At 45.8% G+C, this 18053-nt stretch overlaps 1 protein-coding gene and 1 pseudogene across 2 annotated transcripts in view; one reads left to right on the forward strand and one right to left on the reverse strand.

Annotated features, from left to right (window-relative positions):
- Nucleotides 1-783: 783 nt before the first annotated feature.
- Atp1a4 (ATPase, Na+/K+ transporting, alpha 4 polypeptide) overlaps nucleotides 784-18053 on the reverse strand; it is a 34917-nt gene continuing 17647 nt past the window's right edge. For both annotated transcript variants that reach the window (NM_013734.1, XM_006496874.2), the window contains 12 exons: nucleotides 17281-17470; nucleotides 16977-17149; nucleotides 12215-12351; nucleotides 11682-11832; nucleotides 11229-11397; nucleotides 9462-9616; nucleotides 9201-9324; nucleotides 8408-8553; nucleotides 4576-4706; nucleotides 4359-4460; nucleotides 1373-1464; nucleotides 784-1102 (listed from right to left, as the gene is read on the reverse strand). In NM_013734.1, the coding sequence (NP_038762.1) occupies nucleotides 1074-1102; nucleotides 1373-1464; nucleotides 4359-4460; nucleotides 4576-4706; nucleotides 8408-8553; nucleotides 9201-9324; nucleotides 9462-9616; nucleotides 11229-11397; nucleotides 11682-11832; nucleotides 12215-12351; nucleotides 16977-17149; nucleotides 17281-17470 (1599 nt within the window). In that variant the 3' untranslated portion in view covers nucleotides 784-1073. The remainder of the gene's footprint in view (nucleotides 1103-1372; nucleotides 1465-4358; nucleotides 4461-4575; nucleotides 4707-8407; nucleotides 8554-9200; nucleotides 9325-9461; nucleotides 9617-11228; nucleotides 11398-11681; nucleotides 11833-12214; nucleotides 12352-16976; nucleotides 17150-17280; nucleotides 17471-18053) is intronic.
- On the forward strand, nucleotides 3515-4576 carry Gm4816 (predicted gene 4816; annotated as a pseudogene).

Here is an 18053-nt window from a genome sequence, read left to right on the forward strand (position 1 = left end):
TGTAGCTCAGTGATACATTATTTGCCTAGTATTTGCGTGTAACCTGCTTTGAGGCTGTACCAGAGAGAAAAGGCTAAAGGATGGGATAGCTAGCGTAGAGATGTCAATGACAGGGTTAAAGGGCAGGAATCACAGTCTGCCCCATATACATGAAGAGGAGGGAACCCTCCCACCCTACCCCACCCTGCCATTCCCCAGTCAGTGAGCTTTGCTAGATCTGATGCTATTAGGTATCCTTTAGAACAATGCTATGGCCTGTAGTCTGGTCTGAGAAAATGCAAGTCAGGATCTAGATTATTTAGCCCCACAAGCCCCAAGCATGGGTACAGATATGAGTGCCGTGGTACCCCTAACAATATGTAGCTCAGCTGCTCTTGTCTCCCTTGCAGTATCTGTTTCTAGCTAGACTTTGAGGGCAGCTATTTGTCCCTTACACTGACAAGACATCACAGATCGATCTTAAAATAGGAAATACCCTTCAGGGTTAAATATGCCTGATTTTCTGTTTTTAAAGCCAGGGTCTCACAATGTAGCCCTGCCTGGCTTGGAACTCACCAGGTAGACAGGCTAGCCTCAAATTCACAGCGATTCACCTGTCCCTGTCTTCCAAATGCTGGTATATTAAGACTGTGGGCCCCCACACCTAGCCCCAGATGCTGGATTCTAGTACATTTTTAGTCTCTTCTGAGGTCCCTGAGGTCCCTTTGACTAATTACAATGTATGTGTAGGAAGGGAGCTTCGCTGAACTCTGTTCCCTCCAAAACAGACTTCTGCACACCAAGTAACCTGAGGGTTGTTCCAAGCATTTATCTCTAGACAGGCTGCTGGATGTAACAAGACTGCACATACTCGCTGGACCCTAGGCAGAACAGGCTGGGCTTTCTTTCTCCCAACCTATTCCATCTCCTACCAGAGACTCTTCCTCCAGCCCCAGGAATGTGTCTCTCTCATCCAGAGTCAATTCAACCCATACAACAGGGGCCCCTGCTCAGCTCTATCTCAGGTGTCATTGTTATACTCAGTCCTGGCTCTCGTGAGACCAATGTCGTGTGAAGATCTTTCTCTGAGGCAGTTAGTAGTACGTCTCCTTCTCCAGCCATCCTGTGGAAAAGAGACCAAGTGAGCAGAGAGAAGGACAGCAGAAGAGCTATGCAGACAAGAAGCAAGTGGAGAGGCTGTCATGTGCAGCAGGGCCCCAAGCACTGGGAGGAACACGTGAGGTCAGGAGTAGAGGACCAGGGTCCAGGAAGAGCAAAGGACAGACAGTGAGGTAGAGAAAGTCAGTGGCTGTGGAGGGAGCAGATGGGATGGGAAAGCTCATGAGAGGGCCAGTGACCACTTGAGGGCAGGATCCAGGGTAGGTAGCCTTACCACCAGGCCGTCTCCGGATGATAAGTTTTCTGATTTCATCATAGACGAAGATGAGAACACTGTAGGGAAGTGCGCAGAACCACCAGTTTATCCTGCAGAGAGCAAGAGTCAGTCAGTGTGGCTCAAGAGGCACGAGCCAGAGAAGGCACGAGCCAGCAGCAATGGTGCGGAGGAACCATGGAGACTGAGCTGGGTGGTGAAGATGGGGAGGCAAACTGAGATACAGTTGATTTTCCATTTGAGGAGGTCAGAGCCCTAGTGCTAAGCGACTGGGGGCAGAGAGGAAAGTCACAAGACAGATATCTACAATGCCAGTGGCCATTTGATAAATGTCATGTGCAGAATTAATGTAGTTTATTGCCAGCTGACACTGAGTTGCTGAGAGCCCCCTCTTCCTCCTGTTGCTTTTCTCTGCATACTCTAAGTCTTACTGCTGAAGAAGGCAATTGATACATTTACTCACGTGTGTTTACATGTACTTCCATATGGCAAAATAGACACTGAATTTTTCCTCTTTGTGCCTCTTCTATAATGAGGGGACAGGAAGATGGATTTAACGAGTTTTATACCCTTGAGTGTCATAGAGAGCAGGGTATAAATCAATAGCACTGTTCAGTAGTTCAATGGAAATACAATGCAAGGGCTGGGAGATGGCTGGAGATAATGGTTCAGTGGGTTAGGTGCTTGCTGCACAAGCCTGATCACCTGTTTTTGGGTCCCTAGAATTCGTGTAAAAGCTAGACGCACTAGCACAAGCCTCTGTAATCCCCCAACGGGGGATGGGAGGCAGGGGCAGGAGAAGATACAGTGTCAGGTAGACCAGTTAGCCTAGTACACACAGCTGTGAACAAGGGAGACTTTTGGCTCAAACAAGCTGGAAGGTAAAGGCTAAGGCCAGCCCTTGTCCTCTGACCTTCTCATGTGTGCTGTAACACATGTGCACCTGCCCTTCTATGGGAACACACATCATATGCACACACCGACATGCACACACATAGAAAAAAATGGAAAAAGAGAAAAATATAATGCAAACCACATGTAAAATCTAAGTTCTCTAATGCCCATATTAAGATAAGTGGAACATGAGAAATAAATTTTAATAATTTAATCTAATATATCAATATAATTAAATATATATTTATTATTTAAATCAATATATCAATTATAAAAATATAAATGTACTTAACTAATATATCAAAGTACCACTTCAACATGTGTGTAATCACTATAAACACTATTTTGCTCTGTTTGGTTTTAAAACACAGTCTTTCCAGATGGGCCAATCTGCCCTCAAACCTGAGATCCTCCTGCCTCAGCCTTTGAGTGCTGTGATACAGGTATATACCCCCAATGCTAACCAACATAAACATGACTTCTCAGATAGCTTGAATTCTTCTTTTAATACTAAACCTTGGAAATCTGGTGGCGTCCTGTTCTGCTCACCTGTCTTAACTCAGTCACCAAGTGTTTCCCCACCCATCTCTGCAGGATCTCAGCATCCAGACTGGCCCTGAACTTGCTGTGATGTCAGGCAGGGCTAGACGCTCCTGATCTTTCTGGCTCCATCTCTCAAGTGCTGGGATCCTAGGCATGCATCCCACCACATTTTATAATGTGATTTTCAAATGGCTAAAAGGAAATACCATCTCTAAAAGAGTAAAATTATCTTATCCTTTCTTTCCTTTCATTTCTTTTAAAAAATATTTTTTTTAAAAATGGGGTCTGCAGAACAGGATGGCCTCAGACTCAGAGATCCACCTGCCTCTGCCTCCTGAGTGCTGGGATTAAAAGTGTGCACCACCACTACCTGGTTGTTGCTTTATTTTTTAACTCTGAGTTAAAATTAAAATTATAAATATGCATTTCATGCTCTTTAGTCATACTAATCAAGAGCTCAGTTGTCACACATCGAGAGCGGCAACCATATTGGACAGTACAGACATAGGCCAGGGTTCATTTGCTACACACACCACAAATATAATGTACTATACACACCAGTAACATACAAATACTTTTCCATTCATTGAACAACAGTTATATGTGTACCCTGGATCTGTGTAAGATACAGGGGAAATAAAAATGGTTATATGCTGCTCTTTTATCTTGAAGAGTTCAGAGAGATCAGAAAGAAGAGCTGAATGGGCACACAGAATAATAATACTAGGTACAAGTGCTGTGTCCAAGATGCCTACAGAGTGCAGTCGTCTCATTTCCATTTGTTATTGACATCTTCAGCAACGAAAGTATAGATGCTATCAGTAAAAGATTCTCCATAGACAGATATGCCCAGTGCTTAAAACCAAGTTCTCTGTAATCCTCAACACTGCCAGATTCCAAATTTTTCCAGTGCTGGAGCACAACCCCAGAGCCTCACATATGTGCAGAGAGAATCTCCTGTGTACTGTGTAAAAGCACTCACCTGTCAATAAAAAAAAGCCTTTGGCCCATGAGCTGAGGCAGGAAATAGGAGGTAGGAGTTTGGCAGAGAGAGAAAGAGGGATTCTGGAATAATAATCAGGTGCGTATGTTCACATTAAAACATACATACATGCATATATATATGCAAAAGAATTAGTTAAGCTAGCTATAAATTTGGCTCTTTGTTTTGAGACAGGGTTTCTATCTCAGATTGGCCTTCAAATGTACAATGTCACCAAGAATACCCTTGAATTCCTGATGCCTCTGTTTCTGTCTCCTAGGATTATAGGTATGTGCCACTCTACCTGGTAAATTAGACTATTGCCATGATTATATTAGGACCGAGACTCATGTATCCTTGCCCAGCTTGGTCAGATGCCGTCATAAAATTCCACTCAATTAAACACTGCTAAGTCTGCTGAATATGCAAGTCCAGCAGCTTGTGATCTCCTGACATAGTCTCCGATACCGCCATAAATAAAGGCCGTGTATTTGAGTGTGAAAGGACCTCGCAAGTCCCTGAGGGTAGCTCCACTAATCTGGGCTGGGACCCCTTCGCTTTACTCACTTGAGTGGGTACATCCGCAGGGACACATCCATGCCTGGAACGTAGGACAGGAAAGCTGCCAGGACTGTCTCCTCAAGGAGTCCAAATATTAGGATTTTGTTTCTGGGAAGACAGAGTGATAAGTGCAATAGACAGGAAGAGAAGTCGAGTAAAGGGCATGTTCAAGCGTGGGGGGAGGGGGCAGGGAGGGATTTGGTAGCAATACGTGGACACACACTTCATGCCCTGCTTGAAGAGTGAATTTCTGCGTGTCTTGCAGATGATGAGGTCAGCCCACTGCACAATCACGATACTGATGAAGAAGGCCGTTTGGCATGTGAATTCCACCACCTTCCGCTGCTCATAGGTCTGGGGGTAGGATGAGAAAAAAGTGGCATCTGGGTCAGTAAGAAGTTTAGATATACATCCAAGAGTTCCTTGTCTTTTTTGTCTTTCAGGACCCAGAGTCTGAGCCTTGCATTCTCTGGATGCCTCTAGCTCTGTGCACATAGCTGTCTTTCTTATAGTGTTTGTGTATTTTCCCTACCTGACTCAAAGTTCTCTGGATCCCTTCACCATACTTTGCCTATTAAGAATTATGTAGCACACCTCAGTAAGTTCTTAATAAATTAGGACTATGATTAAAAGAAGGTGGACTTAGGCCAGCAGAGTCCAGAGGTCTTAAGTCAGAAAGGAAGGGAGAACCAGAGGGCAATATGAATAAAGGGGGGGGGGAGAAATGTCTGAGAAGAATGGTAGACAGAAGCCCTAGGCTGCGGCTCAGTTGCAGAGTGCTTGCCTAGCTCGTTCAAGGCCCAGGAGAACTCCCTCATTCATCTCTTGGTTCTCTCCTTTATATTGTATGTGTAAGGGACTTAGAATCTGGTAGGAGGCATAACTATGCTAACAATGCCAATGCAATAGATAAGTTACAGCAGAGGAGCCAAGAATGCTGTAGGAACACAGAGGAGGTGCATCCAAATTACCCTGGGGGAAAAACTGGAGGAAAGACCCCACATCTAAAACAAAACAACATGTTTCTAAATATAGGCAATAAGAAATTAGTAGGTAGGTTTGCACACTATTAAGCTACTAACTGTAAAACCACTTGGGATGTATCACAAGTTGTATTTGGATAGAAAAAGCCTTCAATGATTAGAAAACTAAGGTTAAGGTGGTGTGCAACTGAAATCCCAGCATCTGGGAGGCAGAGGCAGGTGGACCTCTACATTCAAAACTAGTCTGCTCTGCCTAGTAAAACATTGTCTCAGACAAACAAGCAAACAAAACAGACGGGAAAACTTGTTGAGTCAAACATGGAACCAAGGCCAAGGCTAGCCAGCATATTTGTGTGCCCGCCAGCTCTGCACCACCATCTGTGCCAATCCCTGCCATTGCTTAGAGACTTTAGTGTCTGGCTCACTGTTTCTTTACTTCTTCTCTTGGCCTCTCTCTCTCTCTCTCTCTCTTTGAGATCTACATTTCATATTTATGAATAATCTTCCATTGCCATGGCTTCCCAGGTTTTTTATCCCCCCCCCTAATTCTGTTCTCCTCCACAACTCTACGTAGGCAGCTTGCCTGCACAGGATAGATATTATCCTATACCCTTTCCAATACCTAGAGATTTTCTGCAATTTAAATTTCAGGCATATTTGTCTTCCATGTTTATCCTTCTATCTCACTCCAGTATCTCAATTTCAATATTTTCAGGTCTCCCTTGGACTTACTTAAAATCTGTTAACCTGATGTGTTACACACACACACACACACACACACACACACACACACACACACACACACACACACACACACCTCTTTTCTCCCATAACTAGAGTAAGCTCCATAAGACCCATGTTTTATAGGCTGAGTGTGGTGGACCACACCTTTAATCCCAGCCCTTGAGAGGCAGAAGCAAGAGGTAGGTATCGACTTAGAGGCCATCCTTGGTCTACATGGGAAGGAGCTCATGACTTGATCATTTTGGTTTCCTGTCATATCCCAAGGTCTTGGGTCAGTTTCTAATATAGGTTGTGATAAGTAGGATTAATGAAAGTTTTTTTTTTTAAAGATAAGGAACTATTACTTTAAAACTGTAAGTAGTACACTTTCTGGGTGGGGAAGCTCACAGCTCTGCCATCATGAACTCTAACCCTCTAGAACTGTAAGCCTAGAATAAACTTTTCTTTTTTTTTTTTATTTTAAGTTTTCTTGGTCATGGTGTTTTATCACATCAATGGAAAAATGACTGAGGGGCTGAAGAGATGACTCAGTGGTTAGGAGCAGTTGTTGCTCTTGCAGTTCAGTTCCCAGAACCCATGTGGCAGTTCACAGCCATGCTTAACTCCATTCCAGGAGGTCCAATGACCTCTTCTGACCTCTGTGGGCCACACAAGCAAAACCACACATAAAATAAACATACAAGAAAAAAAAGAAAAGAAAAAGAAGAGAAATAATATGACTGAAACAGAAGTTGATATTGCTGTGTTAGACCTGACCATGTGGTTTTCGTGAAGGCAAAAGGAAAGAAAACTTTGGCACTTTGGACTAGGAATGTGACTGAATGCTGCAAGCAGAGCTTACTGGGCCAATTGAGCAGAAGTTTGGAAGACAGTAGTGGGTCAAAACCTATGTGGATCATGGATGCCCAGGTCAAGGGGACTGAGAGAAGAAGGCCATTGGACCACAGTCCGTTCCTGTGATATTTTGGCAAAGATGGTGGCTGTTTTCTGCCCTCATCCTAAGAACTGAATTTAAAAGTAACAGAACAATTCCTTAGGCAGGGGAGATTTCGAGATAGCCTAATATTGACTTTATTAGTAATTATTAGTAATTACTCTTATGTAAGTCAACAATGAAAAAGAGCAAGTGGGAAAAAAAGAGAAATAGAAAATGTACGGCTTGAGGAGAAAAGGAATTACCAGGAAGTTGAATGTTGGCCTCCAAGGCTTGAGCTGAGAGGCATAAGGAGATTGAGGAGAGACCTGACCTACATCCGGACAGAGGCAGGGGTGCCCTCAGGGTGAGACCTCGCAAGGAAGCCAAGCATCCACCCTGCAGAAGGAAAAGGCCTAGGGAATTTCCTGCTTCTAAAAAGCAGTCACAGAAGCTGCTGCAAATGACATTCAAGGGGGACAGGATTTGTCCCAAGTTGTCATTTACATGATGTTGGCTTTAAGGCCATGAAGGAAAGAAAAAGGTGTGTGGAATGTTCTGTGGATATAGAGAGCCCCTGAGGCCAGGTATGTGACAAGGTAGTCCATGCAGAAAAGCCCTGAGAGGCCATTGTATGAAGCTATGAAAGTGAAGCCCGACTTGCACAGGACCCCAACATGGTGGAGATGCCAAACAACTGTTGTCAACCCATTCTTATAATTCTTTATATGTCTTCAGTATCTAAGAGAAGTTCTTGTTGTGTAAATTTATTTATTTATTTATTTATTTATTTATTTATTTATTTAATTTTTTTTGGTTTTTCGAGACAGGGTTTCTCTGTACAGCTGTGGCTGTCCTGGAACTCACTTTGTAGACCAGGCTGTCTTCGAAACTCAGAAACCTGCCTGCCTCTGCCTCCCAAGTGCTGGGATTAAAGGCGTGCGCCACCATGGCCTGGCTTAAAATTATTTTTAAATAGATTTCTTGTACTATAAATCAGAATCATGCCACACCTTGACTGTGGGGAAGACATGTAGAATGTAAAACTAACAAGAGCTTGGGTTGAGCTTTGGGGAGGTGTTGGTACTGTGAGTGGTAAGAACTCTAGGCATCGCTGACTCCTGGAGCATGGGAGCATGGACTTCTGACTGCCTCATGGTGGTCAACTGGCTGAAGCCACAGTGTATATTAAAAGTATCTTTTTTCAACACCTAAGATTTGAACACACATTTTTTTGAGACAAAGTCTCATAGCATATAGCCTAGGCTAACCTTGAACTTACTATGTTGCCTAGATGAGCCTTCCATTTGTGGTACTCCTACCATAGCTTCCCAAGTGCTGGGATTATACTACCACACTTGGGTGACTCCCTCAGTCTGACTAGTTCCGATCCAGATCCTCCCCTTTTCACTTACCCACTGCTGCCCATAGCTGTCCTCTAGGTCATTTAATTGTGTATCATCCCAGTATAGACGGATACCCAGAAGATCAAGAGGCTTAAAACCATTCTCCGCCAGGATCACAAAATAGGTGAAAAATCCAGCCAGAGCCTGTATCATCCCTGTGAGAGACAGAGTCGTCAGGGAGGAGAGTCTGTTCAGAGAATGGTCCCAAAAGGCAGATCATAGCTGGTTAGCGTGTCTCTGCATAGTGACGAAGATTCTTGTCATCGGCGACCCGATCTTGCCATCTCTGAGACTTGCTTCCAAAATCCTGACATTTGTTTCTAACCATGTTAAGCTTGCAGAGCAGAGCTATTTAAGCCCTCTGGCACGAATCATAGAGCTATAGGATTTAGAGTTGGCCTCACTGGATTTTGGTCTTGCTTTGGTCCATCCAGGGTCATCTTTGGATCATAGACTCTTTTTAGAAACATTTTTAACTTTAATCATGTGTCTGTGTGAGGTATGTGTATAAGCACAGCGCCTACAGCTGTCAGAAGGACTTCAGAGCTACTGTAGCGTGTTATCTCTTTACTCCTTGCTTCACATATGGGAAGGGGCACTGTCACTTTATGTAGGTTTTCCCCTTTACTGCTGGTCTGTACGGGCAGCTCAGAGATCAACGGTTCTCTGTGGTCCCAGAGCCAAGTCGTTTCTTTTTTGAAACACTGTTCCCCCTGACTTCTAAACAGAGGTGTCTAAATGGCCAGCCACAGCCACTGTCACCCTCCATCACCCCTTCACCCCTGCACTTCCCTAGGCTCACCAATCTGCCCATAGGCCATGCCAATAAGACGGTTGTTCACAAGATTGTCCGTTTTGGGGTTCCGTGGAAGCCTTTTCATGATGTCACTTTCAGGTGATTCATAAGCCAGGGAGATAGCAGGGACCTGGAGGATGGATGGTGGGAATGACAGGTATGCGGGGTTCAGAAGACACTCTAGAGCTGTCCTGTCACAGGATGGTTTTTTTCCTACACTCGATGGATCAGATCGTAGGAATCCCCAAAGAGAAACCTGGCGCTCACCATGTCAGTGCCCAGGTCGATGCAGAGAATGGTTATGGTGCCCAGAGGCAAGGGTATGCTTAAGATGATGAACAGCAGGAAGGGGGTGATCTCAGGGATGTTGCTGGTCAGGGTGTATGCGATGGACTTCTTCAGGTTGTCAAAGATGAGGCGGCCTGGAGAGGAGAAACAGCCAGAGGACACACACCTCTGACAAACTGACTCCTGGGAAGAGGAGTTGCTAGAAAGGGGTGATCCATGAAAATGCTGGGAAGTCGTAGACCTTGGGAGTGGGGGTGGGGTGGGGGTGGAGGTGGGGAGATGGGGGTGGGGGCCTGTGATTTCTCTGCAAACTGTGTGCCTGTCAAGTCAAGCCATGGTTTATTAGCCATGGGCAGACTTCGTACGTTTTGTTCTTGGATTCACCATGGCTAGTGTTACCTGATCTCTGAAATTTGGGCAGAGTTGGGCAGAGTTAATCCTGGAGGTGGCTGAAAATACCAGTGTTAAAGTCTTTGCAAGATGAAGATGGAATGGAAAGAACCGGAGCTTGGGTTTGAATCTTATTTTTCTGCTTTAACTTGTGACCTTGCTTATCCCTCTGAGTGCTGCTTCTCCTGCCTTGCAAGGTGGCTGAGTCTGGCCTTGGCTACTCTGAGTGACACTTATGCCTTGCAAGATGGCTGGGTCTAGCCTTGGCTACTCTTCCACAGGCTGTCATTTCTTCCCTTAACTATCTCTCTCTCTCTCTCTCTCTCTCTCTCTCTCTCTCCCTATTGCTTTAACTTTCTGTGAAATCTGCCTTGTTCATTGTCTGTCTCTCCCCACTACAAAGAAAGTTGTTCAGGGGCAGGAATTTGTGTCTTTGTCTCCTGTCCTGGGTATAGTCATCTTGCAAATGGCGCTCAGAAAAATTTATTGAATTAAGTAGATTTAAAATAATGTGCAAACTGTCAGATTCATACCAGAATACAATAAAGTGGATTGGTATGTTTTAGTAAGATAGCTTCAGACAGAAATAAGGGACCGAAGCATGCAGCCTTATGGGGAGCCTCATGGGGCTCTGTTCCAGTCGGCATTCTCTTTGGAATTCTCTGGACTGAGGGTGATTGAGTTCATGCAGTTACTTTGCAGATAATTTCCGATTGGTCTTAGCAGGTCCGAATCATTCAGACAAACAAGTTTCTCTGGGGCCCTGCTGAAGACTGAAGCATTCAGTTTTCGAGGCAATGGCTACCTCACTCTGAAAACTGTATTGAAGTAAGTACATGGGAATCCTAGCAAGCCCATAAAGAAGATATGATGTATGCCAGGGTCTCAGTCTCCCTGGCAAATCTGAACAACGCTCCAACTTCGTCTTTAAAAAGAACACTTAAGTATTAGCTGAATCTTTTTCTTTCTTTTCTCTCTCTCTCTCTCTCTCTCTCTCTCTCTCTCTCTTTCTTTCTTTCTTTAATATAAGGTCTCCCATTTTACACAGGCAGGCCTCAGAATTGCTGTGTAGCCAAGGATGACTGACCTTCCTGCCTCCATCATCTGAGCGCTGGGGTAATAAGTATTCTATGTGGTGTTGGGACCTAAGCCTAGGGCTTTACACCTGCTGGATGAGTAGTCGACAAACCATCTTCCTCCAGCCCAAGCTGATGGAATGTTCAAGGCTTTGTCCTCTAATTTCTTGCGGTCCGTACAGGATTGGGAGGTTGGACGGTAACCATAGGTAATGAAGGTAACGTACTTTAAGCCCCACTCAAAGGACCAAATCCAGCCATCAGGTACCCTCCTCCTCACCCTCCTCCACGCCTGTCACAATGGAGGCAAAATTGTCGTCAAGAAGGATCATGTCAGCCGCCTGTTTAGAGACATCAGAGCCTGTGATGCCCATGGCAATGCCGATGTCAGCCTTCTTCAGTGCGGGGGAGTCGTTCACCCCGTCACCAGTCACTGCCACAATGGCTCCCTGGTGAAATCCAGACAAGAGTGAAAAAAAAATGTGTGTTAGATTCAGGATCAGTCCCAAAGGTCAACTCGATTTCAGTATCTTGCAGTCGTGTTTAACTGTGCTCAGCCCTGTCTTCTGTTCCTGTGAGCTATTTAAGCCTTCAGAGAGCTTTCAAACTGAAGGCGATCAACCAGGTTCAAGATGGGATTCCCTCCAGTACCTTCCTACCCATTCCATGTGTTCCCCTGCTGGCTTTGTGGCTGGACTCAGTCAGGCTCCCCAGGGCCCCTTAGCTCCCTTACCAGTCGCTGACACCCCTCCACAATGATGAGTTTCTGCTGAGGAGAGGTCCGGGCAAAGACAATCTCCTTATAGGACTTGAGGATGTCGTCCAGCTGTTGGGATTCCATGTCTTTCAGTTCTGAGCCGTGCACTACAATGGCTTTAACAGACCTAAGGGAAGGAGTTTCCAAAGGCTCGATCAAAGCGCTGAGGCCTCACCTCAGGTTCCAGCAGTCTCTACTGATCTCTTAAGTTCTGGTTTCTTTCCTACCCACTCTCCTTGTTCCCAGTGTGTGCTGTCCTCAGATTGACTCATCCCATCCTTGACCCTCTTTGTCAGCCACTCCTGCCTTTGGCTCTCTATCTTTTCCTGTTTCCTCTGAAAGCCCAGTGACCTAATTACCTAGTTACTTTTCTGTTATATTTAACTTGGTAGAGTGTCAACCCCACAATCCTTCTTGCTGCAGGAGACCCCCCCCCCAACCAGGAACTTCACAAAGTGATTTTTGGCAGGAGGTGCAAGTGTCAGGTCTGAGTTCTTTCGGGGACTCACTTGTTATTGACTTGACTGATAGGGATATTCAGCCGAGCGGCAATGTCCTCCGCCGTGTCGTTACCTTCTGAAATGATACCCACACTTTTGGCAATAGCTTTGGCTGTGATGGGATGATCCCCCGTTACCATGATCACCTGAATTGGGAGGAGGAAGGAAAAGGAGAATGTTTTAGATAAGCTCTGGATTCTTTATGCCCCTCCCCCAAGAGTAGCTCATTTAGTAGATCACAACTCGTTCACATCAAGGGTTTATTTAGTCCTTGGAGGCAGGGATGTCAGACGATGCGACACAGATGCTTCAGGTTCTAGATTGCCCAGGAAGAAGCCAGTCATTTGGAAGTATTACAAAAATCAGAATTCCATTGCACTTTGTTCCAGAAGCTGTTTTCAACTTTTAAGTAACAACACAAACACATTCCAAACATTACGAAGGGATGCCTAGAATAATATGTCACCTAGCTAAACTTCATCAGGGCCCAGTGCATATAGAACCTTACTCTGCTTCTTGCCTTGCCTTGCCTTGCCCTGCACTTTCAATCTGGAAGCTCATTGTATTCTCTTCCCACCCAAACATCAGGTCCTTGTGCTCTTAGCTTCCTTAGCATCCCGTTCTTCCCACATGCTACCACTTAGCACTTGCCTGTGTCGTGATCTCTTCCCCACTGGAATGAGAATGTTGAGAAGGGGAGGGGGCTGCACTTTGCCCCGCTACAGGGTCCTGCACTTAATAAGCCATCCACAAATAATTAAGGGATGAGGACTGAAGGGAAGATGGCTACCTAGGGAGCCCCTTTTCTCAAGGTTCCCAGATGTCCTCCAGGCATCCATACAATTTTTCAAGCTCTCACAGGAGGGATCAGTGAGACACCTGAAGATGGTAACAGCTTTCGCTGCGTTCAGGGTCAAAGACCCAGAAGAGGCCTATTAGCTTTCAAGGTGTGAATATACACACTGGAGTGGTCTTTCTCAAAGAACTCGGCTATAAGTTTCACAAACTCCATCATTCCACATCCCTAGCACCCTTGACTTGGTGGAAGACGACAGCATGCTAACTAAGCTGCAATTGCACTGAGCTGGTACCCAACCTACTGACAGTGATCGTTCAGCCTTGCTGCAGGACAGTGGATCACAAGGAGCTCAGGCTAGGGCTGCCTGATAGTGGGGAACTAGAGAGGAACCGTAAGAGGACTACCTTGTACCTGTGGCTGAGACTGGGTCCTTAGTGAGATGATTCTGGGGTACAACACAATGCAAACTTCCCAGGGGCTCACCAATGGTGGCCTAGGACCTGCTTCTCAAGGCATGCGTGTCTTCCTCAGGCATTCCTAGTCTCTCACCATGTCTGACCATGACAGGGACTGTTGTCTAGTGGCTTCAGCCATACCACCCCAATGCCAAGCCAGAGAAGCAAAAATACAATGCTAACTCTCCCAAGAGTGAGCTCTGTAGACACAATGTTACAAAACACTCGGATATTCATGGATGAGATGCACTCAGAGAAATAACAATGCTAGGATAACTCTCCCAAGAGTGAGCTCCTTAGACACAATGTTACAAAATACTCAGATATGCGTGTAAGAGATGCACTCATATGACAGAAGTGTACTTCTACAAAAAAATAGCTCCTTTTCTGGTAAAGGCTATGCAGCTGCGTTTGGAATTCATTAAGTTCTGGAAGGATTTGATTTCCCATATGTTGGAGCCACCTATACCTCTCATGTTCTCACAGAGTGGTACCAACTAGTCTTGTGTTCCTGTCCACCCTTTTCTCCCAGATCAGACCATCTGAAACTTTCAAATGTCAGTAAGAAAGCTATATCGCTAGGACAGCTTTCAAAGCTTGGTTTCTTTGTAGAGGGAACCAGGCTTATAATGCGACATGTATTTTTATTCTACTGAAATCTTACTGATAAATATGATGGGAGTATTTTCTAATTTTTTAAAAAATCACATTTGTTTCAAAGTCATGGGCATAGGGCTACCTGCTCAGTCCTGTTATCATTCCCTTGTAAAAGGCTTTGGGGCCATGCAACAATTATATGACTTCTTTTATTCTGTAGTCTGTGACAGTCATCAGCTGTGTGTCACCACCACTTGGGGCAGGGCAGGAGGCTTGACTCTGGAAGGGTTTGCTTCAGAACAAGCTCCTCTGTGTCAGTTACATTTTGTACATTTTGAAAGATGATGCTGTTCACCTGTCTTATACTTCCCTCCAGGGAGACAGAATGAGTCACGATCCCTCAACGGAATCTGCCAGCTTTCCCATCAGGTTAGCGAGCGTCCAGGAGGAGGTACACATTGTAGAGAAACCCATAAACGGGCTCAGAACAAGGCCAGCTCAGAAAGCACTGAGGCCTCCTCGCTCACAGTCAGCCCTCAGAGTCCTCACAAACTATCAGGAGCTGGCTATGCCTCGGGCGGTGGTGGCATCCTGATTCATTTGACATCTTTGGGCCTCCCTACCTGCTGGCGAGCACTGGGGCTCTTCTTGCCAAAGAGATCCACAAATTCCCCAGGTGAGATAAATTGCCAACATAGGTATATTTATCCACATGAGGTATATTTATAATTTCAATTTGAAAGATAATGCTTTTTCTGTTGCCAAAAAAGCATTTTGCCCTAAGGAAAGTTATCTTCTTCGAGTCAGTGTAAGGACCCAGAGTTGGGGGTGGGGCAGAGTTGTTTTGCTTTTATTCAACAGAAAAAGAAAAGCTAAGCTCATGAGAGCTACCATGAGATAGGGTCTCAAGCTACTCTGAGCAGCCAGTCTGTCTCCTTGGAATGTGAAGCTCCGGAAGGAGACCGGTGGCCACTCAGACCTCCCCGGAGGAAGTGTAATGTCCTTGAGGGTACGCTTGGGTGCTAAGAGGAAGGGAATTTGAATAAAGTTGAATACAGGGAAGAAAGGAGATGGAAATGGAGGAGGCCGCCATGAGAGGAGATGGACTATGAGCACGTGGCCAGGAATAACAGCAAGTAAGAAGGGATAATATGGCTGGGAAATAAGTAAGATTAGCTCCAAACCTGCCCAATCCTGGCTTATGGCTTGTAAATAAAATACCTGAATTGTGTGTCTTTTATACGGGCTAGCTGGAATTTTAAGCTTTACTGCAGCTGACTACATGCACAATGTTACTCCTCACTCCCAACAGTCTACCTCGAAGCTCAGAGAAGTCAGATGGCTGACTGCCTTCTTCCAAGATATGGGATGGGGGCTTCCAGCGCTTTGGGGAAACAGCATCCATTATTCTATGGAGATGTTCTGTAACAATGTCATCTCCACAAAGAACTCACTGCCTCCGAGGTTTTCTAAGGTGGTGATTAAACATTTGCTATGTTGTAATTTCCCATATCACTTCTTCAGTCTCCACTCCCGTGAACCATCATTTAACTAAGCGCTATTCAGACAACTTGCCAGCAGTAACAGGTCTAATATAAGAGCAGCTCCCACTGAGAGCACCTACTCCCCTCTAAGAGACTCCAACTCCCCTGCTCTAGCCAGCTCTTCCTAAGTCTTAGATGCAGGTGATCCAGAATATAAGGTATGAGCAGAAAGTATCAATATCTAATCTGTTATGTTGTGAATCTTGGGCCAGTGAGATGGCTCAGAAAAAGCACTTGCTGAGCAAGCCTGACAACCCGAGAGTTCAAATCCTGAAGCCCACAAGGTGGAATGAAAGAATTGGTTTCCAAAAGTTATTCTCTGAACTACACATGAGCATCATGGCATGTGTGTATCCACACTTACATACACACACACACACACACACACACACACACACTCACACACACAATCATTCAACATTTAAAAAATAAAAAACAGGTATGAGTCTTTGATCTAGAAACCTGAATACACAGAATCTCAGAACTGGAAAAATCCCATTGCTGCCTGCTTTCCCGTGAAGTTCAAGGCCCACCTCATCAAAGACTTTGACTCCTGGGTCTGCTCTATAGTGGAGTTTTACTCTTTGTGTCTAGCTTTCCCTCGGGGGTCAGAGGTTTATACCTGTTATTGCAGCTGTGCACTGCAAGTCAGACCCATGGAGAGGTCCTCAGCTCTGTACCTCATCCTCACTATTGCCTGGCTCCAGCTCCAGGGGCTTTAGCCTTGCAGTACCACAACCCAGCCCAGCCCTATGGTTGGTAGGGCAGCGGTAACATGGCATAGGGGCTTGTTCTCCAGGTGCCCTATAGGTACGGAATCAAGATGAGGAGAGGAAGGAGAGGGTAGAGAGGAGAGAGAAGGAGAGGGGAGAGGGGAAGAGGACAGGAGAGGAGAGGAGAGGAGAGGAGAGGAGAGGAGAGGGGAGGGGAGGGGAGGGGAGGGGAGGGGAGGGGAGGGGGGAGGGGAGGGGAGAGGAGAGGAGAGGAGAGGAGGGGAGGGGAGGGGAGGGGAGGGGAGGGGAGGGGAGGCAGGAACAGGGAGACAGAAAGGTCATTTACACATTGGTCGAAGCACTGTGTTTGACAGTGGTTTCAAACTCACTAGAGTTTCCAGAAACTTTTGAGGTACTGATGCCTAAGAGTCATCCCAAGGTCTGGAGCATAGTTTAGACAGCTGACTTTTCAAGCTTCCCTGGGGATTTTAACCCTCAATTCAAGATAGGCTGTTTGACATCTCCGAAGAGCAGACACCGTAAGCTCAAGGAGGCAGCAATCAATTAGGCCAAGAGTATTGGGCGCCTACTCTAGACTGAGCGTTCTACTTGTTCCTTCAAGCTGTGAGGAGTGGAGGGCTTTGGGGGAGGGCAGGAATTTACCTTGATCCCCGCGCTTCGACATTTGCTCACAGCGTCAGGCACGGCCGTCCGAGGAGGATCAATCATGGAGATGAGGCCCGCGAAACACAGATTTTCCATGGGAAAATTTAACTCATCGGTATTAAACTGGAACCCCTTAGAGAAATTGCTAGGCAAGTTCAAGAAGCAGAACCCTGCAGAAGAGATGAAGGGTTCAGCTGTCACCCAATGTGTCCCTCGGCACAACCCCAACACCCTGAGCTGTTCACCCCACAAATAGCCATTCTAATGGTGTCCTTTCAAAGCCCTCTCCCTGGCTCCTCACCCAGCACACGTTCGCCCAGACCTCCCAGTTCTATGTAGGCATTCTGGAAGTCCATCTTCATTTCCTCATCCATAGGGTACTCCTGCCCATTCAGCAGGAAACTGGAGCAAAAATCAAAGATCCTCTCTGGGGCACCTTTCATTAGCAGCACGTGGGCTTCGGAATTATCTTCCAGAAGGTGGATGGACATCTAGGGAGAGATGTAATGGTAGAACCAGATGGGACGGAGGGGGCAAGAATCCTGGGGAGGGTTTGAAGGTTAAGAGACTGGAAACTGGTTTCATACCCACCTCCCACCTTCCACCAAGCTAGTGAAGACTCAAGGGGGCAGGGGAGGGGCAGCCCCTTCATTTGCACAGGAATCTCTTATCCTCTCAGAAGTTCTCTGAGGGCACAGCAGGTACTCTTTCTCCCTGCCTCCTTGTTGACTGGATGGCTCACATGAACTCAAGGTCCATTGTTCTAGAGCCCACATCCATGTCTTGTCTGCTTTGTGAACTCAGCTAAGTCCACCTGATCTTGCGAAACCTTAGTTCCTATAGAGTATTCTATAGAGTAAAAATATCTTATCTTGGCTACTTTATTTTTGTTTTTAATGATTTATTGACTTTTACTGTGTGCATTGGTATCTTGCCTGCAGGTGTCTGTGTGAAGGTGTCAGGTCACTCGGATTGCACACTCTTGTGAGCTGTCATTTGAGTGCTGGGAATTGAACCCAGGTCCCCTGGGAAAGCAGCCAGTGTTCTTAGCACTGAATCATCTCTCCAGTCCCG

Source organism: Mus musculus, chromosome 1 (genome assembly GCF_000001635.26).
Source record: "Mus musculus strain C57BL/6J chromosome 1, GRCm38.p6 C57BL/6J".
In the NCBI taxonomy this organism is placed as follows: domain Eukaryota; kingdom Metazoa; phylum Chordata; class Mammalia; order Rodentia; family Muridae; genus Mus; species Mus musculus.